General features: G+C 38.3%; 1 protein-coding gene and 1 long non-coding RNA gene across 2 annotated transcripts; one reads left to right on the top strand and one right to left on the bottom strand.

Moving 5' to 3' along the window:
* Window positions 1–948: 948 nt before the first annotated feature.
* On the bottom strand, window positions 949–3100 carry LOC6577471 (H/ACA ribonucleoprotein complex non-core subunit NAF1). The gene is made up of 2 exons (XM_002003402.4): window positions 2739–3100; window positions 949–2682 (listed from the first exon to the last, which is right to left on the bottom strand). The coding sequence occupies exons 1-2, from the start codon at window positions 3010–3012 to the stop codon at window positions 1004–1006; spliced, it is 1953 nt and encodes a 650-aa protein (XP_002003438.1). The 5' UTR covers window positions 3013–3100; the 3' UTR covers window positions 949–1003.
* A 9909-nt stretch (window positions 3101–13009) lies between these two features.
* On the top strand, window positions 13010–24393 carry LOC122757301. Its single transcript, XR_006357274.1, has 2 exons — window positions 13010–14557; window positions 23580–24393. It is a non-coding gene; the product is annotated as an uncharacterized LOC122757301 (long non-coding RNA).
* Window positions 24394–24912: the final 519 nt, after the last annotated feature.

Here is a 24912-nt window from a genome sequence, read left to right as displayed (position 1 = left end):
AAGCGTAACGAAAATCCAACGAATCACTCGATTTTACAAACAATTTTTGCATAATTCAATGTAATAACTAATGGAGAATATCGATAATAATGAAAATCTTTAAAAGAATGTAAATCTTAAACGGTGATCCTTAAATTCAAGACCCTTGCCAAAATTTTAAAATTGTTATATCATAAGTATAAAATCTATTAGTAAAGTATATTATAGAGTACATAAATTCAATTCACACAAGCAATATACAATTTTTGAATAATTAGCTTTTTTTTTTATTATTCAGCAATTATATATTTGAATAAACACAAATTTACAAATTTATTTAAAAAACAAAATTTTAAAGTTTTAACATTTAAAAAAAAGTTAAAGAGAAAAAAAGTAATAATAACTTGTATTGTTAAAAAATTCACAAATATGCATTATATATATTAATAAAATATAAATATAAAACTATAATTTTTATAGCAAAATTTTATATTGCTAAAAAACTTCACAAACATAAATAATATATATATATATATATTATTAAAATATAAAATGGATAGAAAAATTTTAAGGAAACAAACACAAAATTAATTATAAAGTTATGCAAAAATATTTAGTAAAAAACAGGTTGCTATAGGCCTAATAAAGAATATATATATATATGCATCCACAAATCTATCATAGATTCTAAAATTTCTTTTAATAAATTTTCAACCTATAGAAACTCTAGCTTAAAAATCAGCTATATTAATTTAAAACCAATTTTTAAAATTTTAGAGAAGTTTGTCAATTGGGTACACATACACTCATGCATTCACACACCGTTAGATAAGTTTATACCCAGCCATATGTACAATGCGCACACACACCTGTAATCAGCGTTATTGTTGAGATCCCACACAGATTAAGTACCTTTTTATACAACAAACACTTCAAGCATTTTAACGATAAAAGAAAACAGAAAGCAAACAATTTTTAAACAAATTTTTTTATTGGAATAAAGTGAATAAAAGGGATTCGATGTTTAATTGGGTGGCGGATGAGGGGGTGGGCCATAGGGCGAAGGATGCGTTGGATACATGTGAGGTGGCATACCCATGGGCATGCCATAGGGATGTGGTGGCGGAGGTGGTGGTGGCAGCGGTGGTCCCTGCATATAGCCATAACCATGCGCGGACATGGGGAATCCCATGCCGGGCATCATATTGAAATTGGCAGCAGGTGGATGATAATTGTGATAGTAATTCGAATGCCAACTGCCTGGATTGTAGCTGGGATGATAATTGTACTCCGAGTCTCTGGACTGCGAGCGTGATTGACTGTGCTGGCGCTGCTGTTGCTGATTGCCATGGGAATAGTTCTGCGACTGGCGTTGAGCGCGTCGACCCCGCTGTCGAGGCGCTGCCTCGCTAGCTTCTGTGTTCGTTGTTGTCGACGTGGTCACCGTCTCCGTAGAGTCCGTGGAATTGGTGCGTTCACGTTGACGCTTCTTGCGCTGCTCCCAACGCGCTTCGCGCTCCGCTTCATCGTCAGAGTAATCTATGAAGCGCGCTGGTGGTTCCACGTCGTGCTCCCACGATGCATCTGAGCCGCGCACCTGCATTAGTTTGGACAGTATTACGAATTGTGTGTGCTCCGTTTGTGGGGCACAGTAGACAATGTCGCCCACGTTGATGTTGCGCTCCTTGATCTGCTGATTGGAATTGAAGCGAACGCAGTAGAGTGGATCGGCCACCTGGCCGAGCACATCGAAGACCTGGCCAAGTACTTTGCGTCCCTTCTCCAGGAAGAGCACAGTGTCCAAATCGAACAGCATTGAGTTGGGCAGGACACTGACTAAAACTAATTGATCCACTATAGATTGCACTTTGCCCAGCTCAATGCATTCGTCCTCCGGAACGGTTATCTCAAGCTGTTCAATTGGAGGTAGGTCATCCAGTAACATCTCGCCACGCACTCTCGGCGGCTGACGCCGGCGCGGCTTCGAATCATCTTCCAAATCCTCATCGTCATCGTCATCACAATCATCGGTATTTATGCGTTTATCTATTTTCTTGCGCAATACTGTTAGATATTCTGCCTCCGAATCGGAGTTTGATTCGCTACTGCTGTCGCTGCTCGAGCTGACGGCCACAACTTGACGACGCATACTAGAGGGTCCCGTTACTGGTACTTCCACAATATCATCATTATCGCTGTCTGCTATTGGTTGTGGCTCTTCCACGTCTGAGTCCATATCAGAGCCATAGCCAGAGAGTAAACTTAAGCCATTTGTTTGTTTCACTGATGGAGTTAAACCTTCATTTGTTGGCGAGGTTTCACAGTCCATTGCACTAACAGCAGCACCAAGTTCTCCTTGAGAACTAGCCTCGTGGTTTACCTTTGGTTCAACCACCACATCGCTGACGGTTTCTTGTTCCACTCTTGGATTGACATTGATTGTCGCGTTGCTTAGCTCTGCTTCAGCTCCGGTAGACGGACAGTTGTTCTCTTCCACTTGAGAATTTGAAGCATTTACTGGCTCGATGCTCTGCCCTGTTTCTGCTGATTTTGCCGAGGTTGATATTTTCTCTTCAGGACTAGCAACATTTGTGGAAATCTTCGTGGTAGTCTGGTTCACTGAAGAATTAACAGCTATTTCTCCACTGTTCAGCTCTGCTTCGACTTGGGTGGGTTCTGCAGTTTTTGCAGGTGAAGCACAATCTAAAAACATAACATTCACATTGTTATGCGCACTTTTATAGGATATCTAAATCTACCTGTTTGTGTCTGCTCTTGCTCCTGATTAGTTGCCATCGCTGTTTCATTCTCTTTGTGTACACTTGCTGTCGCTTCAGTTTGGCTTGATTCACTAACAACTGCTGTTGAATCATTTTTGGTACTCACTTCGATAGTGGTTGCATCTGCTGTTGCTGGCACAGTTTCTGTAGCGATGCTCGCATTTGTGGCCACTGCTGTCATTGTTACCTCATTGGTAACTGTTGTTGTCTCCGAACTGTTACCTGGCGCCATTTCCAGCTCTGCTACTTCCATAGTTAACAAAATAAATGTTAAGCTACGCCTTAAACAAAAACACGTTCACCAGGCGCACGTGTTTATTTGAAACGGGCAAGCAATCGAAACTGGTATCGTTAAATAATATCGATACCCCTTGACATTTCACTCGAAGAGTTGAGAGTAGTGCTGCCAACTTAGTTTTAATGTGGAGGAGCGAAAACATTTTGAAATATTACACATAAAAACGCGGTAAAAGTAATTTTTTATATCAGGTTTTACATCATATTTCATTAAATATTTTTATATTTTTATTGTTTGGAATTCATAATCTAACAACAGATAGATAAGAAGGTAGTCATTATATAGCTTAAAGTATATATTTTCCATGCCTTCGTAATAAATATATGTATGTACATATATATGTGCATGTTACATGTATAACTTATTTCCTAGAGTTGTCCGTGTCGCTCCTCTAAGTACTTCCTATATGTATATTCTCCATTTATATTCTCTAAGTATTTTCTCTACGTTTTTAATGCTCAGCTGAACAATCACACACATCAGTGTACTGCAGTGCACGACTGACTAGGCCTGGGGTCGCCCACGACTGAAGAAATGCTCCAGCTGCTGCTCTTTATATAGAGCGACTTTCACTCAAGCACTAAGTCGCTCTCAAATGTTAAGCCCAACGACAGGTAGAGGTCGTCGCAGCCGAGCTTTAAGTGACCAATGGGAGCACTCTCTGCCGCTGCAAGCATTCTAGCTTCGTTTACTCATATACCGATTCATACACATAGACAACTTAAATGATCTTCTGATCTCTTAGGCAGTCGACAGAGATACAAATGAAGAGACAGAGCGTGAGATAGAAGTGAAGGCAAAAGGAGAGTCAGATTTACAGACAAGCCTACGAGCCAACACGCATAGTTAAATCGAAAGGAGAATATGTATATTATGTATGTTTTATAAAGGTATGTACATTATTATTTACAATTATTCAATGGCATAGGCAGCAGCCACGTCTGTTCCTTGATGGAAAATATGATCTCTAATTTATAACTACAATATTAAAATTTGATTTTTTTTTCCTGTCTCTAACTATCTCTTTACTCAAATTAAAATGAATCTAATCCCAAAAATGAACAGCTCCAAATTTGAGGCAAATGACATCATGGCCTTTCGCTTGGCGCCTTCGGCTTGTGGTTGGGGCTTTGGCTTTCGGCGCTGTCTCTGCCAGCCAAATGCACTTACACATATCACAATTACTGGCATGAGCGCATACTTAGCGCTTACATTCATAAATTAGACAGCAAAAATGGGATTTTGCAAAACGCTAAGTATACGGCACACATATGCACGTGTGTATGAATGTGTGTGAGGGTGTGTGTGTGTGTGTGGCCAGGCTTTGGCCTAAGAAAATCAGGAAACGGAAATATACGACGCGGCGCTGTGAATCGAACATGAAGTACACCAAGCACAAGAACATGCAAGACATGGGTTATATATCAATACGGAGCAACGTTTACCGCCTGGGCAGAGCTCTCTGTCGATGGGCGATGGTGATAGACAGAGAGAGGGTTTGCTGCCAGCCGAAAAATATGGGCTGACATTTTTCGTTGTGGCCGCAAAAACCGCATTTATTCAAGTGTCAAATAAATTCATAGTTTTTCCGCAACAGCCACGCCCCCGCCTGCCCGACTGTCCGCCTGCACAGCTAAAGTGGGCGTCGACAGCAGTGGCGTCAGCCAACTAATTAAGTCAAATGGCGCGCTGCTTGAGAGTGTGTGAGCCAAAAGAAAAAGGCTAGAAAGGCAGCTAAAAATCCAGCTAGCCCTAAAAATTCGATTGGGGGCGCCGCCTGAGAGTATGCGATGGATTTTGAAGCTCCGACCAAATGCATGCAAAATATTTTGGCAACTTATGCTAAGCACATTTAATTGCTTTTTAAGCGCACTTCGCCTGGCAGTTTCAGCTAATTAATGTTACTCATACGCCACGTAGCACAATGCCCGTTAATAACCTTTAAAGGCGCGCTCAGCTGACTGCAGCTTAAGCAAACAGATAAAATTCTGGCTGGCTGGCCCAACTCATCTCAGTACAAATACACACACACACTTGCACACACATAGACATGGACATGCATATGCCAAGATAAAAGCACTTGCCAAAATATCAGTGGAACTGGCGCAGTCATTGTCAAAAAAAAAAAAAAAAAAAAAAAAAAAACGGAGTCAAACAATTTGAATTATGTTTTGCAATTTGTACATCCGTTTCTGCCTTGAAATCGCCCACACATATAAATACAAACACACTCTGCACTATATCCTGTAGCCGCCTTGACTCCAGCCATACTTGGCTATACTTCTTATTGTATATATGGGGGAAATTATTGTTTGCTTTGTTGCCTTTGCCGCTGGCTGCCTTTATTATGGGATATATATATGCTTGAGGATTTCCAGGCAATACTCATTTTTATAACATTTTATTGTGGTTATTATTGCATTTAATGAGAAAAATAGAGAAAATTGAATTCATATCAATGTTCTCTAAAATGAATTCGCTTTAAGAATAATATAAATAATATATAATTTGTATTTTTATTATTGCATCTGTATAGAAATTTATTTATACACTAAAAACTCTGACTAAAACCTCTCAATTAAATCTAGCTATAGATATAGATATCATCAATTATTTTCAAATTTAGTTTACGTTTACGTATAGTTTACGTTTTTGAGAACACAGCTTAATATAAAATTGCAGCCAAAAACAAGAAACAACCTTCTCTTATCTCCTCTTCTCTTCTCGCCTTGCTCATCCTGCCAAAATGTTGTAAATTAATTGCTTTAGCATTTTTAGCGCTCTAATCTCTGACATATCGTTAAAGCGCATTTGGCATTGTTGACTGGGTTACTTAAGGATGTTTATGTCATCCACTGAATTTTAAGTAGTCCAAAGGAGGCTGACAATCTGATGCAGCAAAAAAGGAACAAAAAGAAAAGGGGAGCAAAAAATAATAAAAGAGTTCTCAAGTGAATTCGTGATGCGACAGGAAAAACAGGAGTTAGTTGGATTTCCAAACTGGTCGACTAGGCAATCCCCTGTGTTTTAAGCAAAACATAGTTAATGGTATTGAAGTTAAGTAAGCTCAAGACATGTTTTGAAAATTAACAAATATTTTATTCTCAACGAATACTCCGAATTGAGCGAAAATCGGTTTTATTTTTATTATAAACAAAAATTTATTATAAATGTCGAACAAAAGTTTGAGCTGTGTAAATTTTCTTCTCATATTATTTGAAAAATTTTTTTTGGCGAACATGTAAAAATAAAAATTGTTGTTGGTTCATTGGTGTTTTAATTTAAACAAATATTTTTAAATAAATATTTAATGTTTAATATCCCATTATAGGTCTGATTATCAGCCGTTATATTGTTTGTAATCCCTCACTTTCCAAATGCAGGGTATTCCCACTTTGCCTGCTGGCAAGTGGGTGGCAAATCCTCGCCAGATTTCGTCCCGTAAATGGCGCATGAAAATTAGCAAGTTGTCTGTCTGCGGCTGCCATTATGCAGCACACTTTGAATGGCAGCCGCGAATTGAGTTCATCTCTTTCTTTTTTTTGCAGTTTTTCTGATTGTTGAGTAGGCCAGGCCAGAGCAGGGCCGGGTAAAGGCTTAAGCGTTTTATGTCCAAGTTAATTAGCAGTTTCTACGTTATCGTTGTCTATAAATGTCGCCAAAAACTTTGACCATAAAACTGCAATCAGCGGTAAGTTATGTGGCCAGAAATCACAGAAACGGCCAGAGCACATATGGTCTGGCCAGAGGGATGTGTGGGGGAGTGCGGAGGAGAGGAGAGAACGACACCTGTTAGACCTGCAGGCAGCAAACGAGAGGCGATACACAGTCAGAGTGAAGGTAATAAAAAATGACTAACAGCACGACAGGGCAGCAACAGCAAAGCGATTAGGACGACCCCGCAGGAGGAAGAGGAAGAGCAGCAGCAAGAGGAGTAGTCGGAGTAGTCGAGGCAGCTGAAGCCTTTCGCCTCTGCAGCGCAAGTGTCGTTTTGAAAAATTCAAATCTCGTTGCCAATAAAAGCCAATAAAACTCGTAAAATAACTCAAACAAAAAAGTGCTGCTCCGGCTCCGGCTCTGGGTCTGACTCCGGCTCTGGCTGCTGCGGCTGCTCGTTCAAGTGTTTTTTGTGTCGCAATGTTGCGGCTTGGCCATAACCCGAGCAACGGTAATGGAGCTATTGAAGAGCGTTGACTCCTGACACAAGCGTGTCCAAAGTGCAGCTGAGTGTGAGTGTGACTGAGTGTGAGTGTGATTGAGAGTGAGTGTGAGTGCATCTGCCTCTTAAGTTGTCATCTATTTAACTGCTGGCTGCCATTCGCTTCAAACTTCAGCTGCTACGCAGAGAACTTCTATTTTTGGCCAACTCAGCAAGCGCGTGCCGTAAATAGCATAGGTAATGGATATAGCTGGCGTCTACACCTGTTTCAAACATGTCGCCAGCAAATGGGGCACTGCCTCAACTGAACTCTGAGTGGGTAAGGCCAGGGCGATTGGGAGTATATAGGTTTCACATTTTATAAGTCCCAGATTTGAATCAAATACTTTTTAATTTTTTTTATTAAACTAAAAAAAAAAAACACTTTCTCATAAATCTGTCGATAACAGGATTTGCATTAATCAAGCGTTTTATGTGAGTCTATTTACCAGCTAGTTCGCTCGTTTGGCTTAGTTCAGTTGGCTGCCACATCAATGCAATTGGCAACATTGTGAATGTCGTTGCTACTTGGTTCAACTTTCACAATTTGCATAGGCAACTGAAGTTTGCCCTGATTTTTCAATTTGCTGATCAATCAACAGCAGCAACAACAACAACAACAATTGTTAGAGCTAGGCATTGCACACTGAATGCAAAATGCTGTTTAGTTTTTCGCCATAAACAACGCATTCTGCATGCAGATGCAGTCGATGGCTGAAGCACTGGCCCAACCACCCGACAGTCGACCATCCCATGCTGGATTGGAGTCGGAGTCCAAGACAGCGAAATTAATATGCATGTGGCGTGTTGCGTGTTGCATACTGTGCTTGGCTTCTTCTTCTTCTATCAACGGGCATTCCTTGACGCATTGGCCGATATTTGAGTGGAGCTCCAGGAGAGTTGACTGGCGCTATCGCGATGCCGGCAGAGCGCGTCGACCGTCGCGTCTCGTCGCGTTGGCCAGGCCAAAAAATCGGCTGCCCTCTTGACAGGCCCGGCCAAGTGGGCGAAATATGTGGTAACAGTATTCACATCCTTTCCAATGCCAGGATGACTCCACACACACACACATACAACAAAGGAGAAACGGAAAACGCGACAAAAACAATTTCATGCATTCAAATGCCAGAGCAGTGCACAGCATGACAGCATCTATATACATATATGAATGTATTTATGTATATGTTACATACCTAACAAGGCGGAGAAATTTGGTAGAGGCAGGTCGCATATTTATTACTCTTAAATACCGTTCATACTTAAGGTAGAGAGCATTATATATATAGAGTATTATATACAAATTATATTAAAGAGCTTTTCGGCTGAATCAGCAGCAGGAGTTGTAGATCGACACTCTCCCACTTTGCAGTTGTAGATCTCACAGTAAAACATCTCTAATGGCTACAACTGAGCAAGTTGCAGTCGAGCCTGATAGAACTCGGAGGCTCTTGAACTAGATATACAAGCAACCTGCCGACATGTAAAACCTTGGATATTTACTATGAATATGAATTCAATTTCTTATTTTAAACAGAACAATTTCAATTGTACAGTAAATTAATTAATTATAATTCAAATTTTATTTTTCATATTTTGGAAATTCATTTATATTCTTTTTTTTTAATATATGATTTAGACTTAATTACTATTTATATTATTATTCCTATTTATTTATAAGACTTCTTAGTGTAATATTATATGACTTCATTTCAACAAGAAACTTTCAAACCTTTTAAAGACTAGAATAATTTTTCTAAAATAAATAAATGATAGATAAATAAATGAGCCTCAGCGAACTTTTGTTATATTATCATTATTATTATTATTTTATTATTATTATTATATAAAACATATATCTTATGCACACCCAAATCGAACTCCAAAGAGTTTTTATTATGCCGCCAAGGTTAGGGTATTAAGAGTGTATGAGCATTTCTTTATGGCTGGCTGGCAGACGCAGCTGCCCCAACTCTGCCGCAACTCAAGCTCTCCAAGAAACAAAAAATTGTTGTACAAAATAAAATGTCTCTTTGTTTTTGCTTTTTGGCCAAGCGAATCCAACAAAACACATAAATCTTAGCATATGTGCATTAAATTGCTTCTCCCTTCCAAAAGAAGCGCAAAAATCAAATAAATATATACATATATATATAGATATATACAAATTTATACTTATTTAATTTTTAGCTTTAATTGCCTCAACTCTTGAAAGCACTTGAATTTTCTATTGTTTTTCTATTGGCATTTCCACGAGTTTAGGTTAATTCGCACCTTTTCTTTAGCAAGAGTTTGCTCTCTGTGTCTCTGTTCCTCTGGTTCCTGCCAAAAGTTGTCGACAAACTTAATGACCTGAAAACTTGTCGATAATATGTGTGTGTGAGTGTGCACGTGTGTGTGTAGAAGTGTGTGCACGCCTGCGGAAATTACCAACTCGTCGCACTTCAGACAAAAACCAAAAAAGGACTTGAAGCTAATTTGAAGCTAATTTCCAGGAAGGCGATTAGAAAGCGACCAATTTAACTGTGGCAGCAAAAACAAAAGGATTTCCGCTTCCTATGCGCTGGACAAAAAATGCGCCGGAGATAAGAGTCGATGATATCATAAAATTTAGAATAGGGATTATGCACTTAGCAAACAGAGAGTGAATGATTAAAGTAAATGTAAATTATCAAAAATAGTTGTAGAGGGTTTACATCAACTAAGACTTCGGATGGCAGCTCATTCGTTATGTTCGGTATAATCAAGCTTTTTTCTGCTCTTTATATAAATATATAATTCTAATAATAAATCCTAGCTTTTAAGAGCTATTGTTTGTCAGACTCTAGAGCCTCCTCACTTGTTTCTTTGATTCTTTTTATATAATTTTTTTTTTATTTTTATAAGTATTACTTTATTTTATTTTTTTTCTACTCTTACATTTTTTGTAATGTTGTTAATTAAATTAATTGTTTTTTTTTTTTATTATTTTCTTTAAACTTATTTTTAATGTATTCTTTCAATTTAGAAAAGTATATATTTTTGTATTTTTACATATTTTTTAATAGATATATTTTTTAAATATTTAATATGTATTGTTATATTTCCATTTTCATATATCGATATATCCTTGCTGTGGCTTTTCGAGTATCTTTCTTTTATTCTATAGAACGCACTCAAAATGATTTCATAGTTGTTTTTCTTCCACCCCATTGTGGCCCTGCTGCTGTCCGGCAATTTGGCCAACCAAGTGAAAGCCACGTGACTAACATAAGTAAATACAGTTATAGCCAAGGCAATAGCCAAAGCTCGAGTGTTCGAGCAATGTTTTGTTTGGCAAAAATCAAGATGTGTACAGCATCCCAGCAGCAGCAAAAAAAGAAAATAGAAAGGAAAACCCCTTTAGCTGCTGCCCAGTGAAGAGCGGCAGCAAAGCGTTGCCAACAACGTTTGTGGCTGTTACTCAAGCCCTAAAAAATTTCGAATCGTATGTTTATCTTTGGCGTGGCCTTTGTCTAGCTAAAGTGGCGCTGTGTGTGTGTGTGTGTGTGTGTGCGTGTGTGTGTTTTGATCCTTTTTGCGCTGTTTTTGGGCTATAAATAAACGTTTAGCTGGTGCGGAAGCAACGGCGACAGCAACAGCAACAGCGCAGCAGTCTGTAGCACAGGCAGCAACACAACAGGATGACCCCAAGGGGAGGCAGAGGCGGGGGTGAGGCCAGCAGGTGTGTGGCAGGGGCATGCTTGTTTGTCTAGCGGCAGCACGTGCTGCTGCGGGCTGCGGTCAACACACGCATGTGTGTGTGTGTGTGTGTGAGTGTTGTAACAGTTTTTGCACAGTTCGCCTGTTAACTAACTCCCATTAATAGCCACATAATCGAGGCTCAATTAACACGCCTTCTTGTCCCACACCCGCCCTCGCTCACTGGCTACATTGTGGCTTTTATTTAACATGCATTTATTAGAAATTTATTAGGGCATTGCATATTTTTCTGCTCTGCACATTTTATGCAATTGCATAAAATTTTTATACTGGCGCCACGCGATTTCATAACTCACACAAAGTATCCACAGTGTCCTGGTGATGCGTGAAGGGTGAAGGGCATGAAGTCCACCTCCTTACTTACTCTGATTGGCATCGGATGCTGCCGTTGCGAACCTGTTGACCATTTGCATTTCATTAAGCTTTTGGTTGCTCCTTTGTAAGCATTTTACTGCCTCATTTAAATTCTAATTTTATGTCAGCGTTTATGATTTTGTCGAAAGGCAAAATACACACGCACACACACACACACACACACAGGCACATACACTTACACATGTATTGCTTTATAAAGTTCATTTATCTATTTTTATAGATATTTCTCTGCGGATGTTCCGCCATGCATATTCGAGTATATTCATAATTGTCACAGACAAAATCTACTTAAGATTGTCATTGAGATAGAGCTCTTACGGCATTTACTTAACTTATTTGTTTCGTGTGCCAAACGCCCAAGTAATTCTATCTTGGGCTACGTGCTCTTAGGTGGATAAGATTTCTGTTTATTTACTTTTTAATGGCTGTAAAAATAGTTTGGCTTACAAAATTTGTTTTTTTTTTTTTAAATTATAATAAATTTATTGTAATTGAGTAAAATTGTATTGTGGTGTATCACTTTAAGTAGTTTACTAGTTTACTTAGAGAACAAATCGGAATCTATAATATGCATTTTTTTCGAACAAGATGTCTTGATTTATTAAACGCTCTGTGTTCGATGTTTACTTATTCTGATATCAATTTTCTTTTGTTTATATTCAAAATTCCCATATGATGAATTATTTCTAGAACAATTCAAGCTCATTAATGACTTTTTGCAGCTAGAAGCATCTTAACTCATTAGAAAATCTATAAATTTGGTAAATACTCTTAAATCCATCCATACAATTATCTAAAACAAAATCACTTAATCTACAAGAAATAATAAAATAAAACCCTAAAAAAATCTTAATAAAGTACCTTCAAATAAAAATATCTCAAATATTGTACTTAAAAAAGCGAAAATCCTAACAACTTACAAATATTATTTTTTAAAATCTAATAAATATAAAATATTTTATTCTACATATTATAAATTGATAAGAAAAGAGTATTGCCGCTCTTCTATCTGTTTGACCAAGCCATTTATTTACAATGTAAAAATGATATAGTGTAGAAATATTAAACTTTTTAAGTGCTAAACGTGTCTTAATTGTTTATAGTTTGGTTTATTGCAACATTATTTAAAGACTCGGGGTTCTTTCGCTTGCTATAGGAAGAAACCTAATTCGTTTCCCCTGGCCGGCAGATGCTGTCATAAATTTTCTATGCCCAGCGAAAGATTTTTGCGCGGTTAAAAAAGTGAGCTGCACATGTGAAAAGCAGAATTCTGAAAATTTAGCTGTTCTATGCGTACTCGGAATGAAAAGAGGAAAATGCTGAAAGCAGAGAGCGAAGAGAGCAGAACGCAGCATGAGAACCGAACATGCAGCAGAGCACGACGCGACGCGGCAGCGACCGAAGCCAGACGATGGCCAAACGAGTTGCAGGTGCCGTGGAGGGGGAGGAGGCGAATTCGCTTGGAGCGCAGCCAGTTGGAATTGCACGCGACAAAGGCGCAGCATGCATGAGAGGGGAGGACGGGGCAGGGCAGGCGATACGTTGTCTGTGGTAGGCGGCGACGATGACGACACAAAAAGGCAGCAGCGACGACAACGGCAGCAGCAGCAGCAACGGCAGCAGCAACGGCAACGGCAACGACAACGACAACGTCGACTGCTGCCGGCTGAGGGCTGCTGCTGCTGCTGCTGGCTGACTGCGAGCAGTCGTCAGTCAGTTGGCGAAGAAACTGGTAGCGTCGGTGTTGCGAGCCAACAAAAGGCTGGCAGCTGGCAGCTGGGCAGCTGGCACAGTCACCGGCTCTGCCAGTGCCACGAATGTTGTGTGTGTCTGTTGGCCATAGGGCACGGGGCAGTGCTTTGGATTGGCTTTGGCTTTGACTTTTGAGCGACGCGTAGCCAGCCAAGAAAAGTGGCCAGCCAACCAGTCAGTCAGCCAGCCAGCCACCGTACCAGCGAGCCAGCGAATCAGCCAGCCAACAACAGCAATTACTGGCCAAGAGGTGGTGATGGTAAAGGTCCAAGATGATGATGAGTACGCGCCAACAGACGTTGCCAAAGCAGTGCAGGATGACAGTGAAGGAATATATTTTTTGGCCGCAAACGCAGTTTGATTAGCCAACTCAAACAGTGGTTTGACCCTGGCCAAGATCGCCGCAATGGACGCCAATTGACAGGCACAGACACACTCGTACACACCCCACACACACACACATGGATTGGCACAGTGGTGCAGTGGAGCAGCAGCAACAGCTTCGCAGGATGCGTTCGTCTCGATTATACAGCTTAAAAAAAAAAAAAAAACAATAACAACAACAAAAACAAATAAAAACGTGTCGCGCCGCAGCAACAACAACCAAACGCGCTGTGCTGTATACGTGTGTGTGTGCGTGCGTGTGTGTGTGTGTGTGTGTGTGTGTGAGAACCTTTTGAGCTGACCAACGTGCGCCGTCAACTTTGTGGCCAGTGCCAAAAAACGAGGTGCGCCAATGGAGCAACTGGCGTGAAGCCCAGAAAAAAAGTGCAGAGCCAGCAGCAACAGCAGCAGCAGCAGCAGCAGCAGTAACAACAGCAGCAACAATTGCTGCTGCAACAACAGCAAGCTTTGTTTTAGCTGGCCGCTAATGATTTGCGATGTCAGCGATGTCCGCAATGAAATTTTGGCGCAAACCAAACGCGTGCGAAACCTCAAAGGATGCGCATCACGCGCAGAGGTAGCTACGAATATCAAGCATACGCCGCGTGTAACTCAAAAACTTAAAATACTACAATTATTCAATATTCAACTCTTACGTAGTGACTAGTGCTTAAACTTATAAACAATATTTCAAATATTAAACACTAAAATTAAAATAAATAATCAATAACAAGAATATATAGTAGCCAACGTAGCGTCTATGCCAATTATATAATCAATTACAAGCAACTATGATATAACCCAACACATTATATAAACATTAGTGCAATATCTATACATAAATAATTAATCGTTATGTATATATTTATACATACAATTAATATTGGTACTAATTGGTAACTGACAGCACTCGTAGACAATTTATATATAAATCAATGAAATTATCTGCGTGGCTTTTGTGCATCGCTGCGAGAGGATTCGTTGAAAGCAACAGCAGGAAGAGGAGGAGCAGAGGCAGGAGGATAACTGAGCGGTTCATAGAGTGTCAAAATGGTAAGTATATTTATATATATGATATGAATAGGAATGATGAATATATACATGAAAAGGACTTTAGCTTAAAGTATTTATTATATAAATATATAGGATATTAAAATATTTCTGAAGTCAAGATCTTTCTACATATACTCAGATAGGACTCAACTGAATCGACTGTTATTTCTCATTAACATACCATACCACTCGTCACAGTCTTATATATAATTTATTAGCTCGACCAAGATTCGTTTTACTTATATTTCATTTCTTCAACTCGGGTTGTTGGTCTGACTTTAGCCTAATATATTTTCTATATGCAAATACAACTTTTATTGCTCAGTTGGTCTGCTCAAAAATTAATAAGATCTATTTATTTTATTAAAAACAGGACTTTATAATTTCTTTACTTTTTTTTATATAAAAAATATCTGAAATTGTATTTTAAGTACTACTACTAGTCCTTCAATACTTGTTCACCGCATCTATAAAAATGTAAGAAAAATTAGATTTGATTTTGATTTTATTGAGGAATATTCTTATGTAATAAAAACAAAACAAAAATTGAATTAAAAGCAGTAGAATATTAAATTTAAGTTATATTTCACAAACCTGTGGACTTTTAAAAACGCTTATTGAAAGCCTATCATAGTAAATCAACATAGTATAGACCACCTTTATGCTCGCAGCTGTCACCACAATAAGATCAGCCCACAAATGTCCTTAGAGTGCTACCCTGCTTCACCCTCCGAGCATCTACTCGCATCTAAGCCAAGTTGGCAAGTGGCAAAAGCCAACAGTCTGGCGCCACATAAATAAGCAAAATGCAGCACAAAATGACATGTTAAATGCGTCATATGGCAAGAGGGGGGACATCGGTTGGTGGGGTAGGCGTAAGAGTTACGCTTAAGACATACAATTTATAGGCTCTGCACAATGCACGCCCTCCCAGTGGATGCTCAAGGCCGCTACTTGTATTTTATTGAGGGTTCATAACAAGAGAGAGAGAGAGTGGGTGAGAGAGAGAGAGAGAGAGAGAAAAGACAGAGTATTAGCCATTGATTTCACCCTTACCTAATAGCTACACTTATCCACTGTGGTGCTGGTTCAGTGCACAGACGCCGCCGCAGAGTGCACAGACATAAAAAATTATTATATATGGTCCAGAACCCCAACAAGTGCCTCCCAGAGAGTACCAAAACTGTAACCCTATGCCAAGTGAGACTCCACGTGAAAGTCATTAATTCATGGTCAGTGTTCAACAAAGGAAACATCTAAAGAGTAAATCAAATGCAGACCAATTAATATTTTTAAATACTCGAACATGCGCTTGTTTTTCAAATTTTAATGTTTGAATTTATGAGCGCAACTGCGGATCACTTTCAATTAGAAACGGACTGAAAAACTTATACATGTCTTGGATACCCTGTAAATATGATAAATGAGTTGTTTTGATTTTCATATAAAGGCTGAATGGGCTGAAGGTATTTGGCATGATAAGAATAGCTAATACTAAATTATTGCTGATTGCTTATAATGGTTTCGATATTATCGTAGCTATCAACAGATGTATATGTGTAAGGTGTATATCTCTCATATATCCTGCAAATTTACTTAAGATATACAAAAACAACTTTTTCAATGAAATTATAAATTTTGTGAACATTCCAAGGTATCTGCTCGTCGAGTATTCCACGTCGTTACTTGCATTGCTCTGTCTAGAAATTTCCGAGCCATTAAAGCAATTAACAACAGCGGACTGCACTCAGTAAATTAGCCCAAAGGAGCTGTTGGAGCTAAAAGTTCCTCAAAACTAACACGAAATTTAATTGTGCGCGAGATATGCAAAAAGGACATCGGCAGGACAAACGGAATGCGGCGGGCAGAAGCTTGGACAGTTCGTTTCTTAATGCTTGCGCATTAATTTTCGATTTTTTTCACATTTCTTTTTCGCTTTATTTTTTTGGCAATAGTAGAACGTTTTTTTTTTTTTTTTTTTGTTAGCTGTTGGCATTCGCTGAAAAGGAATTTGTTGACACCAACAATGTTTCGGACATCCTGGCAAATAATTCTTGGCCCCGTCTGCTCTACGCACCCACCCCACTCCTCAAACCCCACCGCACCCCGTCCAGCATTAGCCGGAAATTGGCAACTAAGCCAAGCAGCGAGCGCATTGTGTCCTTTCCTCTTGACTGCCTGCATATGTTTGCATTGCAGTCTTCGGCTAGCAAACAATGGCTGCTGGTCAGCCCCGGCAAGAGTTCACACTTCCTTTTGCCAGTCCTTATCATACAGGCCAACAGAAAAAAAAAGACAAAGGAGAGATACTGTACCGTTTGCATTTGAGCACGTTTCAATGAACGGCCCAGAGATTTATGGCCCGCATTGATTTTATTGATGGCAGCCGGTCGCATTTTTAAATAAATCGAAGGCAACGCGCGACGACAAGCAATTAAAACTAATTGAATCGCCCGAGAAAAAAAGAAATGCCTCAAAGAACATGCAATGTGACAAATAGTTGTAAATAAACGACTCCTCTGAGAATGGCCATCTGAATACAACTGAAGCGAATTTCAGGTTTATGGTGCTTAGGCAGGCTTAATGTAAATTTCTGCTCTGTCTGCGAACGGATTGAATGGGCAAAGCTTTAAGAGAAAACGTGATTAAAGGTTCTTGGCCTATTTACATGTAAACTTAGGGTTATGCTTAAATATCGAATATAAATCAATAAATGACTTCGTAGATCTGGAAATAAGTTATACTAAAGCTAGAAATAGTCTTTTTCTTACATTAATAATCGCTATGGTAGGAGTTCATTACATATAGGGACATCATTTCTGGGTTCCCCGGACTATTATTTTATTTTATATATTATAAATAATATAAAGATGATTATCGATAGAATATGGATTTTTTTTTTTATATATATAAAGTTAGTATAGATGAAAAATATAGATAATCACATGAGGATCATAGTGATAATAAAAATGAAAGATAGGAAAATAGAAGTCTAGTAAAATGGAATAACAGATTGCATACAAATGGAAAATAAGTTTAGTAAGGACTATAAATATAGATCAATTTATTTTACATTTCCATATACATATATGCTGTCTCTACTCCTATGTATCTTATAGTTATTTATCTTATAGTACCTATGTATCTTATAGTTTTTTCTTGTTATACTCTCATTAAGTTATCTTTATGATTCATCTACACTTTGCCATAGATGAATCAGATGCGGTATAAATGGAATATTGCAAATCTTCTATACTGAAAGTTAATCACTTAATGAGTTAGATAAAGAAACGTAAAATTAATATAAAACTTGCACGTATTTATCATGTATAATATTTATATATGTATTCTAGGTTCTTATCATTAATTTCGTTGTAATTCACCAATACTTAAAGCTCCTCATTGCTTTTGACTGATATGCAATTGCCGTGGCCCCGGCCTCGTCATCAGAGCCAGCAAGTGCCATTCGCATTGTCTGTTGAAATTATGTTTTGGGTGCAAAAGTCAGTTGCCATAATTTTCGTTGGCGTAGACATGGCAAATAAAACAAACAAACAAATAAATCGCCAAATTATTATTCGGTCCTATGCCTCCTGTCTCTTATCCTGCCTCCAGTCGTCTGTCTGCTGTCGCCTTTGGCTTTAGCCTTCAGCCTGCCTGCCATCCGAAATAATTTTTATGCGGCGCTTCAGTAAAACTTTGTCTGCTGCGCTGCCATTGTCCAGTCATAATGATTTACTCGATTTGCATATTTTTGCACTTAGAAAAATGCACAAACGATTTTTCATTTTCTTGAAAACTTATTAGTGCGGCGCGGCGAGCCTTTGATGACCAAAAAGGGAACTTGACTTTGGCTTTCTATTTTTTTTTTTACAAAATACTTTTTTCTTATTTTGATAATTTTTTCCTTTATTTTTGTATAATGATGACGATACTTGGTTATCTATTTGTTATGCATGAGTTTGGTGGCTGCCATGGCGTATACATAATTTGAGGCTAACATTGCGTATACGCCCTGCTGTCGCATCCATCTAGCACGCTCCGTCTGCAATGTGCAGCGCCTACAAGTCTGCTGCAGCAATTTTCTTGGTACAGCTCCAAGACATTCTCACTTCCTGCTCAGCAAATTTGGCACACATTGCCAGCCAGCAACTGGAAGACAGCAGCAGCAACAAAACATAAACATAGACGCAGCTGCGTCTGCCTGCCAACTTGGCAGCAACGCATCCTGTGTACGAGTGTGTGTGTGTGTGTGGAATGTGAGAGGCTCGCGTCGAGTTGGCCGCTGGCCACTGTTGGGCGGGAGGCGCCACTTGGCACTCTCATTATGATTTTAATTGCTGACACACACACACACACACACACAGTTGGTGGTTTTTTGACGAGTTGCCCAGTTTGACAACGTCATCAGTTGTTGTTGTGCCTGATCGTTTATTGGCCAACGGCATTTGGCTTTGGCAACAGGTTTCCAATTATCACGATTATGATTATAAGTATTTGCTAAATATGTATATACATACATACAAGAGTATTTATATAAATATATATTTATATGTAATGACGCTTTGATTGGCTCGACCTTGACCAAGAGAAAATTGTTGGCCATCGTCAGCGACTTGTAAAATTTATTGGCCAATATTCAGGCAAATTTTATGTTTTTGGCTTGCAAATGCTCACTGTTCGCTGTCCGCCTTTTTGGCAGCAGTTAATATTTAAGTTTTATTTGCCAATTTCCTCAGAATTTGCTCTTTGTTAGTTGTGGTTGTTGTTCTTATTGTTTTTCGCATTTGTTTATTTGTTTTGATTGACATTCGTTTGCCTCAGTTGTTGACGCGTCGTCGTTGGTGAAAGTTGCCGTGCCGCTAAAAGTCCGTTAGCCTAACTGGAGCTTACCTCAGGCCTCAGTGTGCCACAGCTGCAATCTAACACACACACAGACTCACACATACACACACAATGTATCTGTCAACGAATAAACAAAACCTAAAAACCATTTGCATGACATATAATAATTTTTTTATTTTATTTTTTTTTTTTTGCTTTAGGGATTCTAGTACATTTTAGTATCGCGTACAAATGTCTGCAAAAACTAATTAATTAAATAAGAAGATTTTAGCTTAAGTGCTATAAGTGCATCTGTATTCAGTGTGAGCTAATTAATGCGATTAATCATATTCTGAAAAATATCTAAGAATAGTTTTGCGCTCTTTGTAGTTTAATGGCATACTTATAAAAATTATTAAAAGTTTCCGATTATTTAACTATTTTTTTTTTAAATATATATTTATTTACTAATTAAATTTATTATTCTACTTTATATAGAAACACGATTATTTAATTTAATTTTTTTAAAGAACCTATTTATGAAGGAATTAAAGGAAATATTGTTTGATGAAATTTATATTATAAAAAAAATAAATTAAGAAAAAGTCAGTGATATTTTCTGTTTATATTTAACAAAAAAAAAAAAAAAAAGCATTTCCTTTTTTTTTTGATGAGATTTTCATATAAAGAATTACACAAATTGTTGATAGAATTGCTTTTTACATAAGTATCTGCTCATTGGACAATGGCAAATCGATTCTGGCAACAATTTATAGACAAGTATGTTTTCTAGTTTATATACTTGTCCTTTAACTAATTCTATAATAAAACTAAAGCAATTAATTAAATTTAATTAAGTTGCTAAGCTAAACGTATGTATATACATGTTTTTTTTTTTTTGTATCTATTTAATGAACAACTCTCGTATTTTCGGTTGACAGTTTCTGTCTTACTGCATCGCATTGGCATCTTCAAGGTGTACGAGCTAAATGAGAAAAAATCTAATTAAAACTAAGAGAAACTAGCACTAATTACAATTTGTGCTACCGTCGCCATCGTCGCTGTCGCCCTATAGACAGCATGCATAGGATCGGAGGAAAAATAAAAAATAAAATACAAATATACCAAACTAACAAAATGATGAAGCACTGAAATAGATTAGGCGAAAATATACAAACAGACAACTGCACGTTTGCTCTAACTGTATAATCTTTGTCTCTACATCTCTATATGTATTTATGCATATATATACATATATATACATTCGTATCTGTATCTGTGTCCGATTCTCTATGTGATATACAAAAATAGAAGCGACGGCGACGATAGTCGCGCGTTTTCAACGCGTCTTTGCCCGCGTCAATTGCGCGTCATCGCCTCGCTGCGCCGCTCGCCTGCCTTGCCTTGCCTTGCCTTGTGGATAGAAGATCGGTCGGGCAGTATATAGCATCAGGAGCGGTCTAAATACTATTTATATAGAAAAGATATATTGGGTATATATGCGGGCATTTACCACTTATGTGGTATATAAGGGCCTTCTGGCGACAGTTCTGCGCAATTTTTTTTTTCTGCTCGAATTTTGTTTCTGCCTTTCGCATGTCGATCTTCGGAACCCGTCAAGTGTGTCCGAAAATAGCTAGATAAATGAGAAATTTACAAACAAATAAGAAAATCGAAAATCAACCAAAATACATAAAAGTAAAACAAAGAGCAAAGAAAATCATCCAAGAAAATTGGGAAAACAAAAAATCCGCTTTCAGCTGCCGAGCAAAATAAATAAAAGCAAATTTGCAGCGACGAAAAATAGTTGAAAAAATATACAAAAATCCAAATTTGTTTAAAACGTCAAAGAATGGGGCACTTTTTGCGTCGTCCGTGAAACATGCTACATATATAGACCACAGAACCTAAACGAATTTATGTACAAAAAAATATACATATATATACCACATACATGCATAAGATAAAAATGCGAAACGTGCGGTATTTTCAATAAATAAAATTGTCTGGGTTTTATTAATAATTATCAAATGTTAGATAAATGTAAAGCAAATGGTTTTCCATTTTAATGACGGGATGAATTTTTACATATTTAAGAAAAACTAAAATTGTTTCGGTTTTTGTTATATTATTGTTAATTATTAAATTAACAAAATTAAACGATCCGTATATTATAAAAGTTAGTATGACAATTAATATATAATAGTTCATATAACAGATACTATAACACTGATAACTGACATTAGAGCTCATATAACAGTTGATAAAACAGTTCACTTAACAGCACATATAACAATTCATATAACAGTTAAATTTTGTAGCACATAAAGAGGATTTGGTTATAAAATTCAGGTTTCCAAATGATATGACAGTTGTTTACACTTACAATATTTTGTTATAGGAGCATATGAAAGCTTGATTGGTTTAAGTAAACATTAATAAAACAGAGATTTATAAGCTTGGAAGTAGTACTATCGCATATAGTAGTGCTTGAAAAGTATGTACTAAAAGTTCATAAACATACATATTTATATTTTCTTAAATCTCTACAGCCTCAATGAGTTATAAAAGTTGCAAAATCTCATTAAATACACGCTTTCATCAATCAAATCAGCTGTGAAATCTGCTCATATGCCACAACAGCTCACAAATGTTCGCACCTGATGTCAGCCATAGACTATAGACTTTTCCTTTGTGACTTGTCTTGCGTAATGCCCGAGAGACCGCCCAGCTAGCACAGTTGTCTGTCATATTTGACACGCTGTTATTTTTAGCCAGCACTTTGCTTGCATGCTCATTCAGCGAATGAGTAATGTGCAAGGCGCAGTCTGTTAACTGTTAGTTATCTGTGCTACACTTTATTAAATAATAATCGATCGTAAATCACAGGACTACATAGCCGAGCAGCTGTTCAATTGGCAATTAGGACTAAGTGTTGCCTTTTCCCAGACTCAATAAATCAGAAATAATTAAGATGTTGCTGGCGAATGGGAGGTGACGCCTGGAATTGGTTTGAATATCTTGTGGTCTCAATTGGCAGCTGTTCAATAGCACAGTTCCGAGCTCCCACTCGTCAATAGCCCTGACCTCAGTTAACTATAACCAGACGAAGTCATTAAGTGTGCGTGTGTGTGCGTGTGAGAGTGTGTATGTGTGGGGAAGCCAAGATCGTCGGCCCAGTATTTGCTGGCAGACAGTTTGTCTGCTCATCCAGAAACTTATTGGCAAAACTCCATGATCATAAATTATGCAGTCCAAATTTGTTTACGCGCCAACGCGGCAGGTGGCGCTTTAATTACAGTGTAGAGGCATTCTCTATAGACACACATGTGTGTGTGTGTGTGCTTGGGGAAATCCCAGGACGGCTGCCAAGATTCCTCAGCAGTACGCAGCAAAATTACGCAACAACAGAACTTGAGAGTGAAAAAAGTTCATTGCCATTGAGATTCTTTGGAAGCGAGCGTGAGAAAATCTTTCGAGATTTTGGCAAGCTATCATCTTGGCAAGCGCCCATTCCCATCGTTGCGTATTGGCCTGAGAGATCCCCATCCCTCAGCCCCCACAATTGTCGCCCCTTACCAAGCCAGTCGAGGGCTGAGAAGTCCAAAAGCCGTGACGTATTCGATGCGGCAATACCTTTGCTGCACTATATGAATGCAAAAAAGCAAAATAGTCAATCTATAAGAAAGTTAAGAATAAGTATTGTTTTATTTACTAATTAATCGATCTGTAGGACTAACATAATATCTATTAATCTTCTAGTCTTCTAACAAACATATTGTAATTTTTTCCATTCTGTTTGATAGCTATATAGTGATATATAGCATTCGAAGATTAGGTATATATGAGAAAATAATTATTAAATAATGTGCAATTTTAGTTCGGCATTTAATGATAAGCGTTATTTACATTTCATTTGCAATCACATATTATATTATGCAGTTCTTTAAAACAAAAAATTGTCTACATTCAACCACTTCTACATACATATGTAATACTATGCATATATGTGTTATACTACTACAAAATATAAATACAAAATTATATATGCATATATTAAATAATATTTATATTCTTCCATTAAATATAGCCCTTACTTGCATAAAAACTTTTCTATAGATCTCTGCTTCTTCTACACACATTCGACGACCTAACTAACTCACACTCGTTGTCTCTCTCTCTCTCTTTATCTTTGCAGCGCTGCGTTAAAGGAGCCTCGTTGACCAATTGGCAGCCACGGCCGCTGCAGCCTGTCCTCGGTCTGACCAGCCAATGGCAGCGCAGCGGTTGAAAGTTCAAGTCGGCGGCAGGCAGAGTAATGCACTTGGCAAACGCTCAAAGCTGACAGCAATTCGCACACACACACACACGCATATATGCAGAAACACCACTGTACACACATACACGCACACAAGCATAGTTTAAGATGAGAAACAGAGAGGGAGCTACGATTGCTGGGCTCACACGCGCATGAGGAAAACGATGATAATAAATCACGCATACGCCTGTTGGCACAGCAAGAACTATGCTCCTACGACTGTGCTTGTGTGTGTCCCTGTGTAAGTGAGTGAGTCTCAGTGTGTGTGTGTGTCAAGACTTGCCCAGGCAGTTGGCCAACTGCATTGCGCTGCTCGTTTTTAGCCCGGCTGGAGCGAACGTTGGCCGCAAGACAATTGCACGAACGATGCCTTCTTTGCAGGCAACGCATTGGCCGGACGAAATGCGCCCGAACGACCAATCAGAGCGCAGCTTGTGCGCAACGCCCTTGGCCAAACAGAATTCGGCGCCAACTAGCACAGCGATGCCAGGACCCAGCGCCAAATAACATTTTGTATATATATATTATTCTTTTGATTTTAGTTTTTATCTCTCAGCTATTCTAAGTAAATTTGCCCGAAGCTTATGCCTATGCAATAACAGCTAGCGTGGGCGTGAATAGCTTATCTACGAATATATGATATATATGTAGACTTAATTAAGAATTTCAAATATGATGATTGCAAAATGCGTAAGAAAAGAAAGATTAATAAAAACTTGTAAAGCTTCCGAGCGGCACGCAAAAAAAAAAGACCACAAATTTTTTACTGTTTTACTGTTTATACTCTATTACATTGATCTACCAGTTCTTACTGTTGCCATGTAGTGTGCATGCCGCCAATTAAGAAAGCCTACGTAATAAATACAGCCTTATTGACTGGGTGCAGGCTATAGTTCTTGTGTATGATGGCGAGGGACCAGATTGAACCGTTCGCTGCCAATGTGCTCGAATGATTGAGGGAAATATTTTGTGTCGGTCGTTGGAAGACATCAGCAAGTCCAGTTACTATAAGAAGCTAGAGAACGAATGAGCCGCCAATGTAAATTGAGGAGAATATAAACGATTTATGTATACTCACCCACTTGCCAAAGGAACCACAAAAGAAAGCCGTCTTTGTCCTAGCAAATAATAAATATAAAAATCAAGTTTTTTGTACGATTTTCGTAGCTCACCTGCAGGTGACTTCCACAATAGGCGTATCTTCCGAGGTACA

This window comes from Drosophila mojavensis, unplaced genomic scaffold, assembly GCF_018153725.1.
Source record: "Drosophila mojavensis isolate 15081-1352.22 unplaced genomic scaffold, ASM1815372v1 contig_36, whole genome shotgun sequence".
In the NCBI taxonomy this organism is placed as follows: Eukaryota; Metazoa; Arthropoda; class Insecta; order Diptera; family Drosophilidae; genus Drosophila; species Drosophila mojavensis.
The sequence above is the reverse complement of the archived record's forward strand: the minus strand, read 5'-3'. Positions and strand labels throughout refer to the sequence as shown.

Excerpts from the sequence above, each read along its gene's own strand:
- LOC6577471 (XM_002003402.4), bottom strand. The coding sequence starts at position 3,012 with ATGGAAGTAGCAGAGCTGGAAATGGCGCCAGGTAACAGTTCGGAGACA. Across the intron at positions 2,683-2,738 it reads GCAAGAGCAGACACAAACAG|ATTGTGCTTCACCTGCAAAA; the intron begins GTAGATTTAGAT and ends TTATGTTTTTAG.